The 26,640-nt window shown below is 44.7% G+C and overlaps 1 protein-coding gene across 2 annotated transcripts in view; it reads left to right on the forward strand.

Moving 5' to 3' along the window:
* PHACTR1 (phosphatase and actin regulator 1) overlaps positions 1–26,640 on the forward strand; it is a 301,149-nt gene that overhangs the window by 254,491 nt on the left and 20,018 nt on the right. For both annotated transcript variants that reach the window (XM_055798198.1, XM_055798197.1), the window contains exon 9: positions 24,630–24,685. In XM_055798198.1, the coding sequence (XP_055654173.1) occupies positions 24,630–24,685 (56 nt within the window). The remainder of the gene's footprint in view (positions 1–24,629; positions 24,686–26,640) is intronic.

The raw sequence follows: 26,640 nt of genomic DNA on the forward strand, positions 1-26,640 counted from the left end.
TTTTGAGAAGTTAAAAAAAATCAAGCAATATGAGGAGAAAACAACTTTCTTCATCTCTAATATTCAGAAACCCACAAATATTTCAGCCAAAACGAAGGTACCTGTCTTACCAGTGCTTTGTATCTACATGTGATGTATCCATACACACAGACTGATAAATGTTGGCTTGAAACAGAAAATTGCAATTTAGACAGTATTTCTTTACTGTCCAGACTTCATTACTGAATCCATCCTTTGCCATCGCTCAGGAATTGTCACGCAGTGATGCAAATGGCAAGCAAAATTAAAGTAGTGAAGCATTTATAGTCCTTAGAGAAGATGCTAGATGCAGACTATAATTGCAGCTGGCAATTTTGGATTTCAGAGGGATTTGTACTGTTCCACCAATGGTCCCCTATGGTTTAAAATAGCCAGCCAATGAAATTACATATGCTACTTACACAAGTGAAAAACCAGAATAAAAACTTGAGCAAATAGTTATTGTCGGTAATGGATCAATTAAGGTTCACCAAGAGGCTGATTAGGATACTTCAGTATCTATGCATAATCCTCTCAGTATTTAGTGAGGAAGGGCTCATTGGCTACCACATCTGGCAGATCAGAATTTAGTACTATAAAGAGAACATAATTTTTAAAGATGCTTGTAGCCAGGCATATTGAGAGATTGACCACTGACATATTGTGTGGGACGCAAATCATCCCAGGTGCAGTTCCTCCAGCCTCATTAGAGTTGCACCAAGAATTAATTTGGCTCAGAACTGTTTGTTCAGATCCTCTTTAAACATAGCTTGAAACCTCTGAAACTCCAGCTAGTCCCAGAAAATTGTTCTGACTTTATTATTGCATCCACCAACTGGTAAAGAGACTCCAGAGTGGAGTTTGCCATGTTGCCTGTTTCCCATGCTGGGAGAAGAGTGCCTTGACTTACACGAGACCAGTTGTATAGGTGAGGCTGCATCCTATAGCAGGATCTGGCCCATTACACACCTGAATATTAGCTTAGCCATGAGACAAATTAACACCTTTGTGTCTATCATGTGCATCCCCTATGACAGCTCAGCACATGTATATCCAAGCAAAAATGGAACTTTTTGCCCAAGATGGCAAAATATGCCCTGGCAAAGGCAGGACATCACACGTGACATGAATTCCAGCTACAAGAATAGGCTGCTGCACCATTTTTCTGGGTAGACTTTACACAGCAATTGCAGCAACTAATTAGAAGACCTCTCCCTCTGACCAAACCAGAATGAACTACTCCAGAATGCGATACCCACTATGAAGCAAGGAGCAAAAATAGTGAATTAAGATGCAGAGCTTCCAGCTCATAACCACATGTGACTTGGGGATAGGAAATGGATGCTGGAGGCCATGTTCTTGGCTGCTAAAAACCCTTACAACTCCATTAACTTCTACTCTAAAATGCAGACCTTCTGCACTAAGTAAATCTTTAAGTGGGTATGGTTTTCTTTTTTTTTTTCTTTTTTTTTTCCTGCATGCTTAGCTTCTCCCATACTCCTTCATTTTATCCCTCTGGTACCTGCACAGCTTCACAGACGCTCCTAGAAGTGCGTATAAGTGACTGTAAGACAGAAAGGAGAAAACAGGTAGAAAAACAGGACTCTGAAAGTTAACAGGTAGAGAGAAAAGACAGACAGCCTTCTGCCTGTCTCTCTGGCCATGTTGGACCTGCTGGAAAGGAGTGGTCCCCCAGTTACTCAGGTTAGAGCGGGGAGCAGGAGGACCTGGATTTAGCTTTCAGTGGCTATCAGGGTGACAGGAGTTGAGCATATCTGGGCTAAGATGGTGAAGCAAGTGGATCTGAGCTTGGAGACTCTCCCAGGGACAATTATAAAGGCATGGCCTGACAGGAGCCCCTGGTGAGGAGAAGGGCCAGCACTGATGGATGATGCACAGCAGAGCCACATATGTCCCAGAGACTGCAGGACTGTCCCCTGGTACAGACATGGGTGCTTCAGTACCAGTCCTTGCACTTCTGTTTCACCAAAGAATCATAACAGTGGTCATAAGAGACCACACAGACTTCCTCATTCAACATATTTTTTAGAAAGCACAAAAGCCCTTTAGAGAAAATACATCTATCTATTTCTGTACAGCCATATGCTACACCAGACTTTGCTGAGGACTTTGCAGTCCCTTGAACTGGGAAGACCTGGTTTCTTTGCATGTCTTTCACAAAGTCTCCCCCATACCTTGAGACAATGTGTATCTTTAGACTATGGCTGATCTGCCTCACATCCCACAAGAGAGGTTTTCCAATGCACTCAAGTCTTTTTTGAGTCTCTTAACCCCCCAGCTCTAGTGAAGGTGCTCATTAGCAATTAGATACAGGAGTAGTAAAGCTGAGATTTTGCTCCAGTGCTTTTCAAGAGTGCATGGCAGTGTCCTTATATGTTTTCCCTGAATTGCCTTCATCCTGGCTTTTCCCACCTGCTGGAATAGAATGATCTAATCATACAAAAAATCTGGTAATCCAGTAATATTATCATCACATTGCTAATAATCAATGTTAAAGGAACTTCTTAATATTCACAGTATTCTTACTGGTCAGTATCATGTCTGTCTTGTCAGCACTCTCCTACCCGCCGGGGGGCAGAGGGCAGGCTGGCTGCAGGTCACAAGGCAGGGAGATACATGAAGGCTGTCCACAGGCGAGCAGTATGTGTCAGGGGGCTACTACCCATCACTGGCAGGTGCCCCAGGCAACCCAGTCAGATTTTACAGCCCAGTAAGATTTTGTGCTGTGCTGCTGCCAAAAGGTGCCGATTGCAGGAGACGCGTTTAATGCAGAACCATGCCTGGTTGTGAAAGCAAAGAGAGGTGAGGTGGGTGAGCACCCCTCTGCACGTTAAATAAATAATTCACTAGAAAATAATTAAACTGGAAACAAATAAAGAAGAAAGTAACTTCTTGTGGTGTCCACACACTATGTTTTGTCTCTCTTGTGATTTTGAGTGATGGACGTCCCTGTGCTCGGCTGAATCCTGTGTGTGTGCCGCTGTATACGTGCTGCTGGCTTTAAAGCAGTGAACCGATGGCACGCACCTCTGTCAGATACACAGTCGTGCTCTGCACTGGTTTTTGTTCAGGCCTAGATTCACTCGCTACAACACCTCACAGGGTGCTGTCCTTTCACCAGCAAGCAGAAAGCCTTGATCTGAAGCCATATAAATAATACATTGCAAATATCACGAGGCAAAGGATGGGAAGTATGAAAATAGATCACAGAGACACTGTCTGTGTGCATAGGGCTGTAAATATGTATGCTTGAGATACGGACGTGCACACCTGATAGATGCGTTTATAGTCCCATTGATGCTTTGGAAATATTACCAAGATGTCTATGACTGAAGAATGAAGCATGGAAAAGCATAGATCTTTGTTATGGAGCTGCAGGTTTGACAGATGATGGTCACCTACTACCTGGATCAGAAAGGTAATCTACTCTACACATTCCCTGATCAATACTACGTCTTCCTCAGCTCTACTGAAAAATATTGCCTAGAAACAGAAATCCTGTGATGAAATGAACTTGGTGAATTCCCACAAGTATAAAATTGATTTTTAAACTGTCATGAGGCTGCCATGAGGGGTTTGGAGTGGTTCACATCAGGTGCTGGGTGTCCGTGTGTCCCTCTGAGTGAGGGAAACTACTCAGGAGAAAGAGCAATGGAGTATGTTTGTAGATAGAAGGAAACGTGAACCAGAAAGAAGAGTAGAAACACTGGACAGTTTGGGAAAAGGATACCATGATAGGAACAGAGATAGATATTACTGAGGAAGGGTTTTATGCAATCGCTAAAATGCACAGCAGTTCCCTCAGAGGCCTGAGGGGACTGAACACTCCAAAGTCACCATTTTTATTTACAAAAAAATTAGGCCGTGAGGAGATTGGGCTTTTTGAAATGGTTAATTGTTTAAACAGTGTCACAGTCCTGTTGAGGGGAGGGTTTGTTCCGACAGAGGATGGCAGCAAGGTGGCCCCTGTCAGGCATGGCTGCATCTCCTCGTGGCTGCTCCGCGGCCCACGCTGTGGGGAGCATTTTGTGCCCTCCCCACCTCTGAGTCATTTAGGGATAAAGAGAATGGGCAGACAGCAGGATTAGGCTTTATTCACAGACCTCATTTTGTTGGGTAACGTGAAATAATTTCTTCCTAATTACCTCTGACGTCTGCAATTCTCTCACACTTATTGTTAGCTTCCACTAATGAGAGAAAAGCAAGTGCCTAAAGCAAGAGCTCATCCCCGCAGCAGCGCGCACGCGTGTGTGTGTGTGAGGCTCGCCTCTTCCCATGTCGGGTGCTGGGGATAAATCACACGGAAAATGGGATTGTGGTAAACAAGCTCATCTAAATCCTGGATTAGAGGGGACGATGCGACAGCGCTAGATGCATGAATGGGGGTGACCAAAAAAAAGCTGCAAAGTGCTCAGCCTGGGCTTTAGCTGTGGTGGTACCTAGGGAAAACAGCTTTTTTTTCCCCCCTTTTAGTTTACCTTCATGAGGAAGCTGTACATTTGTGAGAAACCCCAAGGGAGCTATCTAAATGGCCCTTAGCATCGGGGGGAAGGCAGCAAAAGCAGGTGATTATCTATGGGCAACAAGCTGAAACCGAGTTATTGTTACACACATGGGCTCAACTGCCAGTAATAAATACTCTGAGCAGAACTGGTCGGGGTTTTGTGTGGGGTACGGATGGGAGATGGGCTCTCAAGACCCTTGTCAGCTGTCTTTTCTGTGATTGATGTCCTGCCGAGCTCTGTTGCTCTGAAAGCAATGGTGGCTTTGTAGGTAAAACACTCTGGGAAGGCTGCATCTTCCATTTACGACCTCAGGCAAGCCACTGAGAGAAATGCATGCACACATATACATAGATGTCAAGGTATGTTGGGGTCTCCAAATGTATGTATGTGCCTATGAACTTTGGAAAATTCCATTAGTTGACAAACTCTCATTGACAGCAAAGTTTGCATGCTTTTGAAAAACCACTCAGATATCAGGATCTCTTTAGACATTGAACTCTGTGTTTCGGTAGGACAAGGAGCATGGTTTGGACTTGTCTCTTTATATTAGGAATTTTCGTAGCTAACAACATCATTCATCACAGAAAAAGACAAGTCCATCATCACAAATGATGCTATTACTATGGTTTTGACATGAGTTTCAACAACAAACAGCGTGACGTTGCTTCATCTGAGTAATTTACTATGGCAAAAGGTCAGTGGAGCAGTCAAGGGAATGGGGAGGTGACAGTGGGTAATGTCACCACAAAACACATCACCTCTAGGTGCTCCCTTGTTTGTGGAGTGAACAGTGCCCTTAACCTGTGGTCTGGATGGACCCTGGCAGTGTGATCGCTCCACTGTCACAGCTTTACCTTGGGACAGAGCAAACTCCTTCTGCCACCAGTTTTGCTCAACCAGAGCCAGCAGATGTTTGCTGTGTATGAAAGCAAAGCCTTGCAGAGTGGTTGTAGTCTGTCCTTGGTCAGATGCGTCTCTCCACGTTAGAAGGTGGGGCTCCAAATGCGCAGAGACAATTTATTTACGTTCCTATAAAGGAGGAGGAACGTTGTGCTGGGGAGAGGAATGCTCTTAATGACAGGCAACAGGCAGCAGCATTTGAGGGCGAGGTCTCCCCAGAGGCACCCGGGTGGCCGCTGGTGAAATGGAAAGTGTTTTCTCCGTGTCAGAAGTTCATTTCAATCAGAGACGTTGCCAGCCCAGGAAGGTACTTGTTATTCCTGGGGTCTGTCACTGCTCCCGGTGCCTGCTCTCATGGAAGCAGCGCAAGTCACCCCGCGCTGTCGTTGCAACATCTGTTTCTCCCATCCTTTCTGTGCAGAAGCCGAGGCAGAATACACTACGGGGCTGCAATTTCCTCTTCGTGCTTCCCATCCTCTTCAGCCCCCCTGACACAGTCTGTGTCTGAGGTCTAACTCGAGCTGTCAACACAGCCCAGGCGAATATATTTAGTCTACCTTAGTTTCCTTTGCCGTTTCGGTGGGGTGTGGTATCCTTCATTTTCCATCCTGGATTGTTTGCAGCGTTGCTTTAAGTTGTCAGCCACTGTCAGCTCTTACCTCAGAGGAAGCCCCATTTCTCTGCTGGGCAAAATAATTCATGGTGATATAATGCAAGCTTGTGGCAGTAATGAAATAACATATGTCGATAATAGAAATAATCTTTTATTTCTCCGTTAAACAAGAGGCCATGTGGAGTCCACACAGTACTCTTTTGAGTAAAAGAATGACAAGTATTAATAAAACCAGGTGAAACAAACACAACCAAGGAAGCAGCTGATTCAAAATACTATATTCTGGCTTTATAACAAGACAACAAAGGTGGTTTGTTTGACTTTTTTTTTTTTCTGGTTAATGCTGACAAATTTAGGGCATCTCCATTAAGAACTAGCTCATATATTTCCACCTTGAAAAAAAACTAACCATAAATCTTCATGTTTTGTGTCTGCTGATTGTGGGGAGTTAATCACAAGCACAACAGTTGCTCAGCTTGGATGACCTTGTAATTTCCGTAAAGGAAGCAAATCAGATGGCAGTACAAGTAGACAAAAGAAGCAGACTGGCAGGAATAAATTTCACTTTATAGCCTGATGATTGTAAAATGGAGAAATTGCTTTTTGAGCAAAATATTTAACCTCTCTCAGAAGTTACAGTTTGCAGTTTTTTTCCCCTTTGGTGTATTATGGCCTATTTGGCAACACGTGCAGGAGATTAACATAGGTTATCCTCGTAAAGGAGTCAAACACATAAAATCAGGTTTTTATCCTGGCTCCAATCAGCTTTGAAGTATATATGTGCTCATATATGTGCACTGTGACTATTACTGTGAGCACAAGCAGGAATGCTAAAGAAGTAAGTCTTAACTTGTGTGCAGGTTCATCTGTCTATGTCCAGAAAAACAGGAGTTTCACATGCAGGTTATTGTATGTGAGTAAATAGAGGTGACTTTGAAGAGTTAGTCCTGTAGTAAACAGGATTTAATGTCTTATGAGTTTGTTTTATATAGGATTATAAATGTCTTTTGGACAAATGTACCAAGAAATCAAATATAGTTACCACTACAACTGGTACGATTATGTAAGGTTGGAATTTTGCCTGTTTTCCCTAAGATACAGTGTTAACGTGAGGATCACGTAGAGATGGACAGCGACTTTTTTTGAATACATGCAGAAAAGTTGCAACCAGTCTTTGCAAGGCAAGCGCAGATGTGAATTATGCTCATATTTCAGTGCACTGGGATTCAAAAGCACTGCGCAGACCATATGTGGGGATTAAACAAAGTCCTTAGCCTCAGACCTGACCATGTAAAATTACCATTTATGTTAATAACATTAGTGAAGAGGAAGTTCTCTCATGTGCAGTAGACCGCATCAGCTGTCTGTAAGTATGCAGCCTGTATTCAGTGCTTGCCTTTCTGATGATAAATAATCTTCAAACCAGCAAACTACAGGGAAAGCACGTTAGCACCAAGGTAAATTCAGTAACCTAGTTCTTTGCTGACATCCCTGAATTCCGGAGGCAGCAACACTGACGGTTAATGAGTAATTAATAAAAATAGCATTCAGTATATTGTATTTGCTAAATAAGCAAGGATCTATAATGTCAGGCTGGACTATTTATCCTGCAGAATATCTGAGCTTTTCAGCATGCTGGCAGAGTCTTCATGATTTCCTTTCTTGCAGTAATCAAGACAGAAATGGTCTTCCTCCCTCCGTGCAATCAACTGGCCTTGATTTAAAATCCAGCCTTTCAGGCAGGAGACCCTGGTCTCAGCCAGCGGGGGCTGCAGAGGCGCCAGCCTGCTCCTTCAGTGGGGAACAGGGACGCTGCCTGGGTCCCTTCTCCTCTACATGCACAGGGACCTCAGTGACCTGGTGGGATGGTGGATGGCAGCATTCGGGGGACTTCGGTCACGTGGTGGGATGGCAGCAGCTCGGTTGCACACAGGTCCTGTGGGGGAGCACGCAGGGAGATGTAAACCGCAAGTAAATGCTGTCCTCAGGAGGCACTCACAGAAGCTACAGGGAAAAGCCTCTGGCCATCTGCCATGAAGGTCCTTCCGTGGCCCCATCACTGGCCAACCTCCAGCCAAGCCTGGGAGCAGCGTGACCAATGAGCTCCTTTGGCCTGCTTGGCTGCATGGGGAAGGTGGAGCACCTGAACTCTCCCTGGCTTGCCTGGAACACTCTCTGCCCCAGTGCAAGGACTTCCCTGCCCCAACATCCAGGTTTCAGCTGTAAAAGAGAGAGGGTGAGCAGCCTCTCTGAGAGGAATTTGCTTGGAGTTGGGCTTATGGATGCACTGCAGCTGCACATCAGTCTCGAAGTGGGGAGTTTGGTGCCTTCTTAAATCTCCCCTGCCAGGGAATTCTTGAGCCGATCCCAAACCCTCCCTCTGCTTCTTTCAGGAGGAGGAGTGGCTGATGTCCCAAGGCCAGAACATCCCCAGAAACTCCTTCTCTTTTCCCAATTAACTGAGTGTAAATGCCTGGTGTCCCTCACCCTTGGGTTGGGGCAGAACCATTGCCCCTCGCTTGTTTGGGCAGATATACATGCTGAGATGTGTGATACCTCACCAGCCATTTCAGCTTCCCTCTCAGACTAGCAAAGAAAATCTAATTACTGCAGTTATAAGAGCTACCAACATTTGGCACCACACTGTTTAATTCCAGCAAGTTAAGGCTCCATCATGTTTTCTAATGTAACATGACAGATGAGAAAAGGCGTTGCAGCAGTGAGAAGATACGATTTTTGCCTCTGAAACCCATCAAGTGTGACACATTTTGGGGAGGTACTTTTATTTCCTTTTGTCTTGACTAATTCTTCTCTTCAGAGTCTTTCTTCTGTCTGATTCTCCTTGTATTTCAGTGGTGCAAGTAGCTCCCCTCCACCCTACCCCAGTTCAGGATACGGTACAGCCCTTGGCCTCAGTCTGAAGGATTTTAGAGCAGATCCAAAGACAGTGACAGGGAAATGAAGGGCATCAGTGGGGGAATACTTGGCATCACAGCTCACTTGTCTCAGCATTCTCCCTGATCGTTACGCACTTGACTGCCTCAGATTTGATTCTCCCACCTGCCCATCACTGTACCCTGCCTTTCTCTCGGTTCTGTGCACTTGTCACTAGACGTATCATGTTTTAAAAATTAGGGCACTTGTTAAAAACCTCAAGAGAGAACAATGCCGCCTCACTGTTGAGCGTAAAAGTATAGCTGAAAGGATGAATTTGATGCAGCAGTATGAAAGATTTTGTGCCATCTTTATTTTCTTTAACGTTACTTTGATCAATAATGGCAACTGGGAGAAGTGCCCAAAGACTGGAGGAAAGCAAATGTCAAACAAATATTCAAGAAGGAAGACTCAGGGAATAACAGGAATCAGGCAGCCTCACCTTGATCACTGAGAAGGTGATGGGGCAGCTAATCCTGGAAACCATATCTAGGCACGTAAAGGACAAGAAAGTCGTCAGGAGTAGTCAACATGGTTTCACAAGTCATGCTTGATCAACATGATGAACCTGCACAATGGCCTGGTAGACAAGGGAGGAGCAGTAGATGATATGTATGTAGACTTCAGTAAGGCTTTCAGTGTTGTCTCCCCTAAGATGCTCCCAGTGAAGTTGTTGAAGTATGGGCTGGATGGGCAGATGGATTGAAGATTGTCTGAATGGCTGGGCCCAGAAGCTGGTGATCAATGGCATAAAGTCTAGACCACTAATTAGCAGTATACCCCTGAGGGCCAATACTGGGACCAGTCCTCTTTAACATCATTCATTAATGGACAAGGTGTACCCTCAGCAAACTTGCTGATGACCCGGAATTGTTGCACTAGAGGGTCGTGCTGCCATGTAGAGGGACCTTGACAAGCTGGAGAAATGGACGGGTGGGAATCGTGGATTTCAACTAAGGCAAGTGCCAAGTTCTGCACCTGGGGAAGAACAACTCCATGCACCAGTATATGCTGGGAGCTGCCCAGCTGGAGAGCAGATTGGCAGAAAGGATCTGGGTGTCCTGATGAACACCAAGCTGGACATGAGCCAGCAACATGCCTTGGCAGGAGAAAGAGGGCTAATGGTATCCTGGGCTGTGTTATTAGAAAAAGTACTGCCAGTAGGTGAAGGCAGGTGATCCTCCCCCTCTGCTCAGCACTGGTAAGGCCACACCTGCAGTGCTGTGTCCAGTTTTGAGCTCCTCCGTACAGGAGAGGTAAGGGCATATGGGAGAGAGTCCAATGAAGGGCCACAAAGATGTTTAAGGGACTGGAGCATCTCTCCTATGAGGAAAGGCTGGCAAAGCTGGGACTGTTCAGCCTGAAGAAGAAAAGGCTCAGGGGGGATCTTCTCAATGTGTATACATGCCTGAAGGGAGGGGACGGAGCCAGGCTCTTCTCCGTGGAGCCTGGTGACAGGACCAGAGGTGGTGGGCACACACTGAAACACAAGAGGTGCTGTCTGAACACCAGGAAATATTTATTTTCACTGTGGGTGACCAAGCACTGGCACAGGTTGCCCAGGGAGGTTGTGGAGTCTTCCTCCTTGGAACTGTTCAAAAGCCACTTGGACACAGTCCTGGCTTTTGGTGGCCCTGCTTGAGGAGAGGGGGGGTGGACCAGATGACCTCCAGAGGTCCCTGCCAACCTCAACCCTTCTGCGATAGCACAAGGCATCAGAAGAGCTGGTGACATCTTTGTGTATTAGCAAGGTCTTCACCTTTGGAAATGCAGCGTTGGCTGATCTTTTGTGTGCCTGTGGCCCTGCAGAGTGGCCAAGTTCTGTCTCAGACTTTCCCAGTCCTGACTCCCTTCGCTCCCCCCAGTCTAAGGTTACTGTGAGTGTGTCTTACAAGGCTGTTCTGATGCAATGCTCGATAAATCTCTCCTACTTTGGGTTATTGCACAATGGCTGTGTCGGCACAAACAATTTAGCCAGGTCACAAGCTCTGACAAATGCCTGTCTATGACATGTAGCCTGTAGAAGTCTCTAGCTCACTTCAGTTCCAAGAGAGTATGGGGTTAGCCCTTGAGACCAAACTCCTCATGTTCTGCTCCATGGAAAAAATTACCAGGGTTCCGTTTCTAAGCAAGAACATCTCACAGGCACGCTGTATTCACATGGAAATCAACTCCAGACACCCAGTTTCCCTCAGCAAGCATTTCTCTCAGTGCTGCACCCCCCTATCCCCTCCATCCACCTCTGCCATAGCAAAAAATAACCCCCAGAGTCCCAGTTTCACTTCCAAGAGTGTTTCAAATTCCTTGCATCCTTGTATAGCTCTTTTCTCCTTTTCCAGCTATCTGAAGCAGAACCTTAAGATCTGCCTTCAAAACTTTCTGTCTCTGGGTGGATCCAGAGACAACAAACAGCAGTTTATTGTTCTTTCTCAATTTGGGGAATTGGGAGCTTGCTGCTCTCAAAAATGTCCCAGCCAGCCTGCAGTGGTGCTGCCTGGTATCTACAACAGCAATGATCTCCAGAAGTGCAGAGTACAGCAATGTTCTAATGGCTCTAGTAAGAAAACAGGGTGGAAGTATGTATTTGATGCACGTTTTGCCAAAAACACTGCTCATCGGAGTTTGAAAAGCTGACAGAGTGTAATAGTTGCGAGACATTTTTTCCCCTCCTCTTCCTTGGCAGCTGATGTTCATTAGCTGGGCTCAGCAGAGCACCGCTGCAGTCAAGCAGTAACAGAATTGTTATTAGCGCTAGGTAATCTCCAGTCACGAGGGTGGGCTTAACACCCAATAAACTATGAGGTACAGATGTAAATTCAGTATGCTTGTAAAGCAAAAGGCAAGTCCACGTGGCTGTGGCCAGTGGGGGTTGGAAGGAAGGGCTGAAAGAGTGTGTTCTTTTACTTCAGCTCGCTGCTGATGCGTGAAAAATTGCAGATTTTAAACCAATACTGAAGGCGAGCAGAACTAGGAAGCAGGCACTGTATCTGTTTGCCTAGGCCATCCTAGGCAGCACGTTCCACGTACCCATCTGCAGGCTCTCCTAGCAGTAGGTGCAGTTTTCAGTTTTACGAATGCTTTGTGCATCATCGGTACGTGTTCAGCAGGGATTTTTGTCAGGGTGACTGTGCTGATTCCCTTGGCTCCCTCTCTCAAGCCCCCTCCCCTCGCCTTCACTGCAGCTGGATGTGCAGAAAACAAGTGGATGCCACAAAACCAGGACACTGAAAGCCCAGGACAGAGGTATTTCAGTCCTGGCATCTGAGTGTGCCCTGCAGGGAAATCCAGGCTTCTCCTATGGCATGTCAGCAGCCATGAACAAATCTACTTTCCTCATTTTGCTTACAAAATATTTTAAATATTAACTCTCTCCAGCCTCTCTGCCTGAATGCTAGCTGCGTAAAACTATTCAGACTGGTAAGGAGCTCAAAAATCAATCACCAATTTGAAGCAGTCTGTCTTTAAAGAACAAACAATTGCAAAAATGTGCATTTTAATGGCATCGTCATTTGAAATATCACAAGGAAGACATCTACAACCCTGTCCCAATGGGGTTTAAGAAGTGAAGTGTCTGAAATGTCAAGAAGAAATGACTCTTCAGGTCAGCTGGGCCAGGAACAGGCTTCTCTCCCATTTTATTTAAGGAAGATGGAAGATGTCATTGAGCACTCCCTCCCCCTCTGTAGTTCAACATCAGCTCGAATTAAGGAAAAAAGTAATGAAAATAATACTGGTCTCCCCCCAGCAGCTAGATTGTAATAATGAAGCAGGTTTTTACATTGATAAAGTGTCAGGGGGAGCTGGGGAATGTGCAGGCAAGAGAACAGTTACCTGATGTTAGTCAGGAGGCTGAAAGTGGAGGTACTTCAGGAGGGGTTGAACTGAGCCCTTGAAACTTCAGGCATAAAATGTCAAAAAGCTGATGTCACACTGTACAGAGGACAAAAAGAAAGCCTGCAGCCTGTTCAGTATAGCACACAGGGTTTCAGTGTCCCTCTGGAAGTGTTTTGTTGCAGAGGGTTGGGGTTTTTTTGTTTATTTTGAAGAGTATTTGCCTGGAAATAGGATCTTTTTTACTTTGGAGATTATTGATTCCTGCTGCTAATTCCTTATTTGATGTAATAAGCCTCTTTGTAACGTTCTATTTGTTTTGCTGTGGAAATACTTACGAAGCAACCAAAAAAAAACCCTAAAGATTATGGCTTTATGGTCCAAATTTAGCCTCTGGCTAATTATGTGCATCTCAATAACTTTGATAGAAGAAAATGCAGATGGGACAAGAATTCCTCTGAGTAAAAAAGATCTTGTCATGTTTTTAGGCCACTAGTTCTAAACCTAAAGTTGATGATATAACTGTGAGCAAATAACATCTAATATCTTGTCAAAATAACTGCAGTTTCCTAAGGTTTATTTAATTTTAACCAGGTGAATAGTTTCCTCTCTCTTTTTTTTTTTTTTTTTTTTTTTTTTTTTAAACAAGGCATTCTTGGTATTTTCTGTCTCTGGTGCAGCATGTTTTCATTGATGTTCCATGAGGTGCTACAATTTTAGAAAAATATTTCTGGACTTTGCTAATGCATAGAGGCAGAAGTAAGTTCTGGCAGTGAAGGTGTTAAATACACACCAGCTAGAAGGGTAAAGGCTGTGTTCTTGAAGGAGGTATGGTGGGTAAGGTAGGGTGGTGAAACAAATTATCTAGAAAGATAAGAAATTAATTTGCAAACAGTGATGCAAATACAAAAGAATCAATGCTGTAAAAGGTAGGCAAGGACCCAGTCTGACCAGCAGGTATCACAGATCCAGATGTGACCATTAAATGGCCAGGAATGACCCAGACATCTGCACTGCAGCTGGCACCGCAGCTACTGGGGAGAGCTCTCCTTGTAACCTGCTTGGGCAGATTTGTGCTTGTAATTACCGTCGCAGTTCCTGCAAGAAGGGTTGTGTCTGCTGGAGTTGGCTGAATGAGGGATTTTTTGCATTTGGTACTCAAATGGAACAAAATAATTAACAAGTAGAGTAGGGAAAACTGAATAAAAATAGCAAATTGAGGGGTTTTTGGTGGGTTTTTTTTTTTAGTATTTATTGCATACTGAAAACTAGCATTTCGGGTCAGAATCAAGTATTCTGTCCGATGTATTTTTTAACGCTTAAAAAAATTATTTTATTTTGAAGGAAAGTACGTCCAGTGAATGGTTTTCTCAGCTGAAACTACTCAGTAAGTTTGACCTCACCTCATGGATAGGTTCTAACCTGTTGGAACTCAATTTTTTGGTAATTTTACTGTCTGTCACAAATGTTCCACCCCACCTTAATTCTTAATCTCCAACTGAACCTTTTAGACCACAGCCATTTGCAGTAAGTCACTGCTATTTATCACCTGCCTTTCATGCAGTCTGGGGGTCTGAAATCCCTCTGGCACAAAATAGTTAATCACTCTTAAAGCTCTCAAATTTGTCCACTTCCAGGAATTTTCCACTTCGGTAACAAGACACAGTGTGAGCACCATGCTATTTCCTATGCATCTTTTCTCCTAGAAACTGAATTATCATGGTTTTGAATTGCTAACACTGCCAACTTATGTTATAAAAGCGTTTATTTGGAATTCCTATACTGTGGCTGTTCCAAGTCACTGTGTGTTTTAGCTTTTGATTCATTTCTCAGAAAGTGGGTAAGTTGCTCCTTTTTTGACATTACCAATGCAAAGTGCCTGTTTGGAGTTGAATTTGATTTCTGCAGAATCGTTTGTTTGCCTTTCTTCATGCTGGCACTGGTAAAATGGTCTATAACAAACTAACACAGTCAGGGGATATATGTAATTCCTCTTTCTCTGCTCTTTGAGTCAGCAAGCTGGTGAAGCTCCTGCACAAGTTGTCTCTGTTAAAAACCAAGAGCTTTTTGCATTTTGGATTGAAATTTGCCACGACAGTCACAGATTATTTGGACTGCCAACCAAACCTGGTTTGTTTGTGTACGTGTTTTAAACGTCCCTGGGTTGATATTTTAGGATGACATAGTGCCTATGTGAATAAGAAGGTAGGGTGCTGTTGCTTTTTGAAGGAGACACATTGCATGCTAGCAGTGCTGGAAGTGTAAACTACCTGCTAATGCACAGGCTATGCACATACAGGCACTGTGGTCCATATAGAATCACTGTATAGTCACTGTGGTCCACAGAGGCCAACCAGGAGGCCAGATCTTCACGCTAGCTAAATACAGGGAAGAGGATTCCTCTGTTACACGATTCTGCCCTTGATCCTTCCTCCAAACCGGCAGCTGCTTCTTGGCAGGGGTAAAATTTAAGTTTGTGGCAGCAGATTTCTCAGAAGAGGATCCTTAGAGGAAAGGGGCACTGGGAAAAATCAGTGGGGTTTTAGAGGGTTGTAGGATGTTTGGGGAGTGCGGCTGTGCTCTTGCCATCCCTCAACCTCCTTCCGTGGTTTCTTCCCTGGCCCCACAGACCTTCTTCCCACCTAAAATGTTGCTGCTTCTCTCCACCCCGAGGCCACCATGCATGCACAAGAATATTTCTCCTGCTCTATTCCTATATCAAAGCATGCTCAACCATGTGAGCTTCCCTGAACGCCAGGAGCCAGGGTTGGGGGGACATGCCAAGAGGGAAGGGGGCTCCGCTCTTCTGGCTCTTGCTTGGAGATGACTCTGCTCTTAAGAGTGTAATGTATGGTAAGAAACAGCCTTGTGCTGGAGGCTAGAGGGATACCGCAGACTGGTTTAATCCAAGTTGCTAAAAGCACCGGGGGTGGTGTCGCAACACCAGTCACTGCTGGCTTGGTTGGGTGACAAAGCGCTGAGGAGGTCCAAGCCCCTGCCTCAGGTCTGTCGTTTGGCAGCATGGTCCATAGGAGAGCCCAGGAAGCCCTTCGGCAGCAGAAGGCTGGTGACACCTTTGCAAATATATTGATGGTGATCTGGTCCCCCACAGATCTTCCAAATGCAAGGTCACACCTCAAAACTGAGTAAGTGCAGAAGATGGTAGGAGAAGCCTCCAAAGACTAGTGTTTGGAGGAAAAGAATATTGTATTTAACCAGAAAAAAGTAACTTACTATAAGAAGTAGGGCAAATACTGTTTCTAAGGTTAGGCATCTAGGTCTTTCCTTCAAAAATGCATCTTTAAAGACTCGTTGCTGGAAGTGTGTTTGTTTACAGACAAAAAACCACGTTACTATAGAGAAAAGACATTTTAAAACAAACCGCACACAATAATGCATATAGAAAGCAAGCATACCTGTTCAACTCAGATTGATTGTTGTGGTGCCGTTTTATTCAAGTCATTCATGGATTGACCTTGAACTGTGAATTATGATCTCTTTAGCTTTGTGAAATCAGCTTTTAGTTCAATATTACTACCTTTGGAGAAGCAAGTGGCTTCTCACAATGCTGTACAGACAACAGAAGGACAATAGCTAACATTTTAGAACATTTTTTTTCTTTATTACAATGGGTCTTAACAGCCATCTGTTTTTTCTGGCATGCTTTAGCTTTTCAACCAGCATTTAGTACATTTTTTGCTCTAGATTTCTAGTACTCAGAAATATCCCGTTTTTATTGTTCTGAAAATATATTCTTGAATTACATTCACAGTAAATTCCCTTTCTCTAAAAAGGATTGTTCTTTGTTTCCTACTGCAGTTGTTGGATATTTTGGTCTTGGGATTAGGGATAAGAGATCTGAGAATTAATGCTGCAAAACTTAATTCCTCCATGCCCTTCTTTCAAATCATTTAAACTTGCATGGTAGTATTTTATGTGAACAGCCAGCATTTGGCTAAAAGGTTTGATATTAATGAAACGGTACGGTAGAGAAACAGAGGAGGCTCCATTTTAGAGCTTGAGGTATGAGACATGAGCTTGCATGGCCTTGCAATGTTCCACATCAGTAGGCATTTTGCAGTTAGTATTAGTGAAAAGGGGGGGCGCGAAATCTGAATTCGTGTGTCTATCACTACTTGGCTTTACCTTGAGAAAAGAATAAGAAATTAAGTAACTGGGAAAATGCAGGTGTCTGCATTGTGATACTGTGGTCTAACGGAAGATCGATGATTTGGGTATGTCATGATTCACCCTGTTTGTACTCAGAGTCATAAGACTACCTAGTTGTTCCTTTATTTCTTTCAACAAAATACAGAGTTCGTGGCCCAAGATTATTCGACTTTATTTGGGTATTTTAAAGAGGTATGTTCTGTATATGATAGGCAAGGTTTTAACTTTATGCAGACATAATGAATTGTTGAAATCTACATTTTTTATAATATGGCTCTCTTTCCCCAGGAGACCTAATCTGGGCAGCCTGTTCTTTCTTGGGGACCTTGTAACTTTCCCAAGAGTAAATCAAAAGTGTAATAAATCAATCCCTCAGTCAGCTGAAACAGAAAAGACTGCATTATTTGACCTGTGAATCAAGAATGGATTCACATGGGCTAAAGAACAAGGAAACAGATTGGTCAGGTTTAGAGTTTTAAACAAAGGGCCATCTTGGTTATATTTTTCACTATCCACAGATGCTTGAGCAAGCAGAAAATTTGCTGATTAGTTTTCCTAAAAACCCTCACCGCAATCTAGACTAGGCGGAGCTTTAAAGTTTATATTGAAGCTGTTTCTCAACACAAACCCAAGTCTGGAATAAGCATGATTTTGAGGGGTAGTAAAAGACTGCTTAGAGCCTAAATTAAAATCTTAACAATTTTAGTTGAAAATCTGCTTTTTCCTGCAGAGCCCAGCTGGATACATGACTGCAGATGTGTTACGGGAACTGTTATTTGCCAGACTGCTCTGTATTTCTTGCAGTGCACTAAGAATAACTGCAGAGCAAAAGCGTTGCCTCTCTCCTCCAGGGCATGGGACTGTTGTAGCTATCCTGGACCAGGTGGTCCAGTTCAGGGAACAAACTGGGATGCTGAGGCAGCAGAAGTACCTTCCCAGTAGAGCACCATCTAAAAATACTTAGATTTTCGACTGGTACTTTCATCTTTAAAATTTTCAGCAATAGCAAGCACTTCCTACCAAAATGATCTAGCTAGTTCTCATCTAAACTCTGTCTCAGAGATGCTTCACCCCTTTTCCCAGGGATGGACAGGGGTCTCTGCCCACTTCGGTCTGCTCTAGTCATCACCACAGGCTCCTTCATAGCTGCAGAAGAACCACCACCTCCAGGGAAGTGGACAGCAGTCATTACATGGTAACTGAATCGTGGCAGACACTCCTCACAGTTTTATCACCTTTAATTTCTCAGGAAAAGGAGTTATAAGGTGTATTATCATGACTGATACCCAGAGACTTGTCACACAGGAAGGAGAGATTAAAGGAAGAGATAATGTATCCTACAAATTAGCCAACATCTTAGTGGAGTCTAGTACAGGAATTTTAATGGTGCAAAACTCTTACATTTGCTCTTTGAGTAGGTATTTTCTATTTAATACGCCCTCTAGTTTATTCACTCATTGATAAAACTGTATTTAATCCCATTTTATAAATCCTGTTAGGAGGAAGATAGTCCTCTGTAGACTCTAAAGTCTGGCTGGCAATATCTGGGCTGGTACCTCAGAGAAAGTGAACCTCCAGGCTTACAAATATTTTTTGTTCGTTGTGCAGGGACATAAGGAAAGGAGGTATTTCATTCCTGCCCTCTGCTAACAGTTAACCGTCAGAAGCAAACACCAGATTTTCTTCCCCAGTTTTCTGTACTTGGCAATGGAGTGCAAAGAGCCCCTGGTAGCCTATGCTTCATCAATATTGCTTTGCTATCAGCGTTATTATTGGGAAAGGCAAGCTAAATTAAGCAACAGTAAGATTTTTTACTCCCATTGAATCTTCCTCGTGTCGAACTATATAGCTGATGTAAATCAACGCAGTTCTACTGGCTTCAGTCGTGCTCATTTATGGCAACTAAAGAAGAATGTGACAAGTAGTTCTTTGTGGCAGCTGGCTTCTTGTGTGCCCAGCTCAGATTTATTCCTCTCTCAGAGCAATCTCTAGGGTGGTATGAGCCCGGTTGCAACCAAGTAAAAAGATTTGCATCTACAGAATAAATTCAGGAGTTGCTCTAGAGGTTATGCCCCACTGTGCTCAGAAGTTGTTTTACATCAGAGTGACTTAAGTCATTAGGAACAGCTGTGTGAGCATGGCTGGGCTCAGAGATGTTTTGGTGATGCTCTGGATGCCTCACCATACTGCTGTGTGCCCTGTTGTTATCACCTGGTGACCTGTTTGCCCATCAGTCCTGCCCTTGGGTCACGCACACCAGATAGCACCATTCAAGCGCTGGAGAGCTGCTGGGTTCTGCCTCTTTTATCTGCAAACACCCAGAATTAATCAGCCTGGCAAGTACACAGGTCATCACTTTCCAGCAAGCCCTGTACTATATCCAGCCATTATACTTACAGATGAGCCCATACTAAGCTCTTGAATTTTCTTGTCCTCTGGGCAGAGGCAAAGATGAATTCCTGGTACACAGAAAACACATATCCAGCACCATCCTGTTCACATAGCAACAAGCTGGATGGCATTAACCAGCTCTTTCTCAGAGCTCATCCACAACAAAATGAGAGATGAAGGAGAGAAACCACGTGACTCCTCAAAGGGGACAGCACAGACGACCAGAGCGCCGTGCTTCAAAGGTGCCAGACAAAAGGGCTGCAAGAACCTGACCCTCAGCCCTGCAGCTAGCTGGCCACTGTCCTGAGAGCCCTGACCTTCAGCCCCACAGCTAGCTGGCCACTGTCCTGAGAGCCCTGACCTTCAGCCCCGCAGCTAGCTGGCCACTGTCCTGAGAGCCCTGACCTTCAGCCCCGCAGCTAGCTGGCCACTGTCCTGAGAGCCCTGACCTTCAGCCCCGCAGCTAGCTGGCCACTGTCCTGAGAGCCCTGACCTTCAGCCCCACAGCTAGCTGGCCACTGTCCTGAGAGCCCCCGGCTACCGCCACACTGCAGAGCACAGTAAACATTACTGGGTGGGCTCTTCATTTAAGTGTTGTGTATTGCCTGGGGAGATGTACAGCCAGTTTTTCTTTGCTCCTGCAGGACACTGCCACGTGGAGCAGAAACTTCCCATTCGGAGTTCTCAGTTTGCCCAGCAGGCTCCAAACAGCAGCTTCCATCAGTGAAAACGCTGCCTTTCTTTCCTCTGGCTCCCTGAAGAGATTACATCCCCACCAGCCAATATTTTAGGTCTACAGCAATTGATTTTGCATGATTGTCCCTCCTGCCCCCAAACTCTTACTCATCCACCATGACTTGCCTAGCCCAGCCTAGAGCAAATTCAGAAACCCAAATCAAAATAAACAAAAAACCCAGCACAAACAAACAAAAAAAAGCCACCAGACAATATCCTTACAAAGAGCTGCTCAGCTCTTGTTGTATAGTTCTAGCACACAGAGTGTGTTGCATTTTGATCAGGCAGGGAATTAAGTTATAAAATTGGTTTGCTGTCAAGTTTATCTTTGTAAGTGTGAGCAAACTGTTTTATTTTTCACTGACAATCTCATTTGGATATTATTTTTCTCACTAAAATTCTAGCAAAGCTTTCTTCTTGTCAACATAAATCTTAGGAAGGTTTTCTTTGTAGTAAAACCTTTGTTGGTGTATTTGCAAAACTGCTGTTAACAATACTGCAAAAACATGAAGTATAAACAAGGCAATACATTGCAAAGAACAAATTACAAAAAACAGATCTTTCTATCCCCTTGAATGCCTGAAGCTTATTGCAAAACTTCATGAATGGGACAGTGAAGGTCAAGCGTGTTCACACAAGAGCTTTTAGATACAGAAAATGCTTGTTAAAGGCTGTTACTTTTTAAGCCTGACTTGCCCATTCCTGGATTAGACACCTGTGCTTGTACAGCTCCACGGAACAGCCAGACTTACCTTTCTGATCAACAGCGGAACCCTGTATCCCACTCAATTCTTACAGTTTTCATGAGCAGATCTGTTCATTGCTGTTGCACCAGGCTCCTTCCTCACCTCCGTTTTCTCCTGTTTATTCTGACTGTGCTGCTAATGAGACACTTGTTTCCTGACCTCTGGCCTCTTGACAGCCTCATGCAGCCCCTGTGATGTTAAATGAAATAAGGCACAGCAGCAATCCAGCAATCAAACCACTGAAATCAACCTCTGCAGGCTAGGTGGGCTTCATTAATATTTTTTTTATTCTAGGCAGCACAGGAGGGAAGGTAGAAGAGGGGAGGTATCATGCCTGGTGTTTGCCAAGATCAGAGCAGTGCACTGGCGCTGGTGTACTGAAATTTGGTGTGAAAAAACTTGTATCTTTGCAGCCATAGTAACAGAGCAATAGCTGCTTACATTTCTTGATTTACAGGATCTGTAACTAGTATCAGGATTTTCAAAGATAGTAACATTAACATCTGTTCAATATCTGACAAACTTGGAACTTAAGAGGCAAGACAAATGAACTACACTGACTCTGTTCGGAGGAGCCGGTGGAGTTGTTTGTAAAGCCCAAAGGTAGTTTGGGGCAGAAGTCACTCTAGCAGCAAGAGAAGAAATGAAATGAAAAGAGCAGGAGACCAAGAAAAAAGATAATTGTGAGAGCTTGGAAGGGAAGGGGCTGGGTCGGTTTGAGGACCTCATCAAGGAGGGGCTTGCAATGAGGGAGCAGGGGCAGGCTCGGTCAGTCCAGAGGGATGATGCAAATGGGGGATGTGACAGCAGTTCATGGAGACGAAAGCAGACACGGGTACTGGCAGCCACCTTCTGTGCATCACCTTCATCCCCCAGCTGTGCTTCACTGTAAGGATGGGTCATGATTTTGTTCTACCTCAAGGGTACTTTATCTTTTCTTACTGCCTAAGTCTTGCTATCAAAAATACTTGTGTTTGGAAGAGTCCAGAAGCAATCAACGACCCACAAATGCAGATAGCTTTCAGGTCTCCAGGCCGAATCTATCAAAATTGTCAATTTTTTTTCTGCCATGTAAGTGCATCGCTTGAAAACGGTGGTCATCATTTAGGCAGGAGCCCTCTGCAGCCTGGGAAGGGTGAATAGTGGGACCTATAAAATAGTTTGACTTTTAATAGGAAACACAAGTATTCTTGGCTGGATTTCACTGGGGGCCCTACCAGGCAGTATGGGGAAGAGTCCCCCAGTCTATAGGTCTCTGAGCAGCAGAGAAGTAGAAGGTGCATGTAATTCCGAGGGCATACTTGGTATAAATCTCTGTCCCCTTTTGTGGAAGCAGTGACACAGTGGGGTGAAAGCTGTGTTTAAATGCACCTGCTTCATGGCAGGTACCCCAGTAAACTCATAGAAGACTTGGTCCTTTTTGTAAATCACCTATGTAGATAGATAAAACTTCTGCCTTTTGCTAGCAACACTCCTGTGTGAACTGTGCTTCACAGAACTGTTAGCTGAGTCCTTCAATCCCTGTTTTCTTGGAAAGGGGAAGACCTTTTCCAGAGCATTCTCTACAGACTAATTTCTCCTTTTACTTGTTGTGTGATGCTTGCTTCTGTAGAAGCAGCTGCACACTGGATGGCTGGAGTCCATCCTTACCATCCCTCTGATGCATCCTCTTGAAAAGCATCATGGTGCAGTGGTTTCAAAACATTGTAGAACTCAGTTCCTGCAGACACGCATGGTGGGTCTAAGAGTGGCAACTTTTTCATTCTCATGTGCTGCTAGAGATAAAGTAATTTTAATTGCTTCCTAGTCCTTAGGTGAAGTGTCCCACTAGCAACAGTTACTGTATCTTAAAGATGGCAATAGCAAGCACCTGGAGAGCGCTTTCTGTCTTCAGGGTACTTTGCAGACATTCTTTGTGTCTGAATTAAGGATGAGTTTCTGTCCCTTTCAATGCTTTTCCAATGAGATAAATGTTCAGTCTGCCACGGGAAAGAGACAAAGCTAATGACTCCAAATTCTCCACTGCAACAGGGCCATGTTCTGGTGCCTGGTTTTCATGGTGTAAAGTGGCCCTCTGGCACATATGAAGGCACGGGCTGCAGCTGTGGTGCAACCAGAGACCCCTTATTGTACAGAGAAGCCCATATTTATATCTCTGAGCCCGGATACAAATTCCAGCTGCATGACCACCAGGCTCAGGGCAGAAACCTTTCATGCAGTTACATAGCTATATATCACTCCAAGCATGCAAACACCTTTTGACTACTAGATAACCATGTTTATCTTTCTTACTTTCCTTCGCAATACCCAGCTGTTCTCTCATCTCCTGTCAGATCAGACGTTCTCCATCCTCCTCTCATACATCTCTCTTCAGACATTCTCTGTCCTCCTCTCTCTTATCTCCCATCAGTGATGGTCAGACATTCTCTGTCCTCCTCTCTCTTTATCTCCCATCAGTAATGGTGAGATGTTCTCTATCCTCCTCTCCCACATGGCCCCAAAGGACATACAGCTGGTATCACCTCTGCTGGTGGAAATCTTCAGGCTGTGTAAAATCAGGTGCCGGTACAGCTGGTGTAGAGGATGCTACCCACCCCACGTGCTTCAGCGCTGTGCACCGTGCGCGATACGAGGGGCAGGGGCGCTGACCGGGCAAACACGTGAGCTCCTGGCTCTGGAGAAGGCCGGGGATGTATGCACAGCTGTGCTCAGCCCCTGTGCTGTGCGGAGCCATTGTCAGACAGCTCTCACCCGGCCTCGCAGAGCCAGCCCGGTGTCAGGGAGCTCCTGTGCCCCGGGTCAGGGGAAGCAGCCACTGCAGAAGACGAAGCCGTGCAGCCGGCGTTGACGTCACGTTTGCTACCAGTACCTCGCAGGGGAACTGGTGGTCCAACTGGCAGAGGCTGGGGCCCCCAAGTTGGGAACGTCTGTGAATGACCACATCTGAAGGAAGAGGAGGCTCTGTCCTGTCGCTGCCACCATTGACAAAACTCCCATTGACTCGGAGGGGAGCATGAAGAGGCCCAACAGTGCTGACTTCTGATGTCATCTCCCTGGTTTACTTTGTTTTCCAAAGACCCCTTTGTGCTTCTCTCCCTTGCTTTGTATTCTGAATATTCAAACCATTTCTGTGCTCGGGGTCCCCATCTGTAATTAGATTGTGGGGTTTGTGACCCTGTTACGTACAGGTTGACTAGCGAGTCACGCTGATCCTTCAGCGTAAGATTTAATAAAAGCCACGAGAGGAGGAGGAGGGAAGCGAGGGTGCGGAGGAGGAGGAGGAGGGCTGCTATTGTTCTGCCCTCTGCGCTGCCAAGCCATCCCTTGTTTTTTGTGGACTGTCTGTGTGTTCAAACGCTGTTTGGACAAACGGGGCGCAGTCGGGAGGCTGGCGAGAGGGCAGTGAGAGGGTTAGCTGGGTCTCGGCTAGAAATGCTTGTGCGAGTCAGGAAGCAGGCATGGGAGGAAGGAAATTAAGTGGAGACATCTGTGTAGCTTAGCTTTCAGCAGCTCTGCCTGGGGTAGGGGTGGGAGAGTCATGCCTAAGATGACATAACGTATTTTGTCTTTCGTGAGTCGAAAACAGAGGAAACTGCGAAAGCGAAGCATGGTCTGTGTCACGCATGGTCCGGGCGTAGCAAGTACATAATGGAGCAGTGTCAGTGCTTTCTGCTCTGCCTTTCACACCCCAAAATAACTCTTTAAGACAGAGAACTGAGGAGAATGTGATATGGTCCAAAAACTGATCTTGGACTTTTTTCGCAGACGACTGAGCCAGAGGCCAACTGCTGAAGAGTTGGAGCAGAGGAACATACTGAAACGTAAGTCCTGATACCGCTGACATTTAACCTGAAGCTGGCTAGTTTGGGTTAGGTTAGATGGATGTTGGGTGTTTTTTTATAAAACATCAACTATTCCGTATGTGCATCATTAATAATAATTAATAATAATATAGTGCATCATAAATGCAAGCAAGCGTGCAAGTCTGTAGTAACATCTAGAGCTGCAGAAACAATTCTTTAAAATCAGAGTCAGTAAATTCACAAGACTGAACAATCCATGGGAAAAAAAAAACCAGATGTTGAATCTCTATTGCAAATCCTGTTCCAAACAGAGGGTTGGTCATTCTGAAAAGCCTTCATGTGGCTCTTACACGAATGAGCATCCCATTATAAGTTAGTAAAGACTTTAGGGCATGGCTTCGTTAGTTTTCCTAAAAATCTCCACAACAATCTAGACTAGGTGGAGCCTTTATTCAGTTAAAAAAAAAACAACAAAAATGTGACTGGGGATTATTCCCTTGAAATGTTCCCCTGAAATTCTTTCTTTAAATCAGCCAAAAATTTGCTGGTAGATCCTCAAAATGTATTATTTTACAGGGACAAAATGCCATTTAGCCACCCTGATCTGAGTGAAGTTAGTAGATACATTGCCACCAGCTTCAAGAGCAGTACAACTGAGCCTAGCACGAATCTCGTAATCTCATGAATGAATGAATAGGGAAAAGATGACAGTTTCTTTATTCACATTGAAGTGGTTTGAATATTTAAAAAAAAAAAAGCTGTTTATATAATTGTTGTTACTTTTGAAACAGAAATCAGAAGAAACAAGTTCTTCCCTTTTTAAGTTAGTAAATGCATCATTCCAGAGAAATAAAAAAAAAAAAAAAAAAAAAAAACCACTAGAGAAAAAAGTATTCCTATATGGTACCTTGTAGATAATGTCTCCTTAGGTAGGTCTGTAATTTGCCTTCTCCTTGTTGTTCAAATAACTGCATTGTACATGATCATAAAAACACAGTAACAGAAGATTAATTCTCTGAAAATTAGCAGAACTGATTGATCGAATCCTTCAGAATCAGATTCCTTGCAAGTTAATGACAGTGTTAACACTCAGCAGGGTTTTTTCATCTGTCCATGTTATTACACATGGCAGACAAAGACAGAGAGAGACACCACTGTCAGTGCAAAGAGGAGAAAAGACAGGACAGCAGAGCCGCAGCAGCGTGGCATGGGCCAGCCCGGGGCTGCCAGCAAAGCCGTTTGTCTGGTGCCAGCCCCTTGTGATAGCTGTGCTCCTACCGCCTGCTCCCAACTCCTGCAGGAGGTTCTCCCAGGTTCTGCGGGAAATCAGGGGCAGACCATGGGGAACTAGGTGGCACATCCATCCAGGTGTGACTGACAGGGGGGTAGCAGAGCAGCTGGAGGGCAGGGAACGTGCACCATGACTGATGCCAGGCTCAGGCAAGGAGGGACAGAGGCCAATTCTCTGGGCAGCTCGTGTTGTCATCCCAGGATTTACGAACAAACATGTGTCACGCACCACCTGGCACGGGTGCGTGACCAGTAAACACCGTCCTGGCACTGGTGAGGGTGGCTGCAGGAGGTGGAGGTCTTGGGCAGCTGCTTTGGCAGCAACGTTTGAACCAGCATCAGCGGGGAGGCAGCATCTCCCGTGCCGGGTGCCTTGCAGAGACTCCTAAAGTTCACGTTGCTGAGCCCAGCAGTCACGTAGTGACCCAAAGATGTCTTACATTTCAGAGGAATTATCCCCTGGGTCACATTAGTTTCTTTTGGAATTGAATAAAGGCTCTTAAATGACATGGATGTGTTTGAAAATATTACCCTGAATCCAGAACTATATTGTATTTCCTAACTGGAATTTTTGTAGCTTGGTTCCTAAGCACAGATCTGCTCCAAAACATGTGTGTCTCGGTAGACAAACAACTTCATAATTACAGGAAAAAGTAATGTGGTATTTCCAAAGCATCCCAACT

This window comes from Falco peregrinus, chromosome 3, assembly GCF_023634155.1.
Source record: "Falco peregrinus isolate bFalPer1 chromosome 3, bFalPer1.pri, whole genome shotgun sequence".
Lineage (NCBI taxonomy): Eukaryota > Metazoa > Chordata > Aves > Falconiformes > Falconidae > Falco > Falco peregrinus.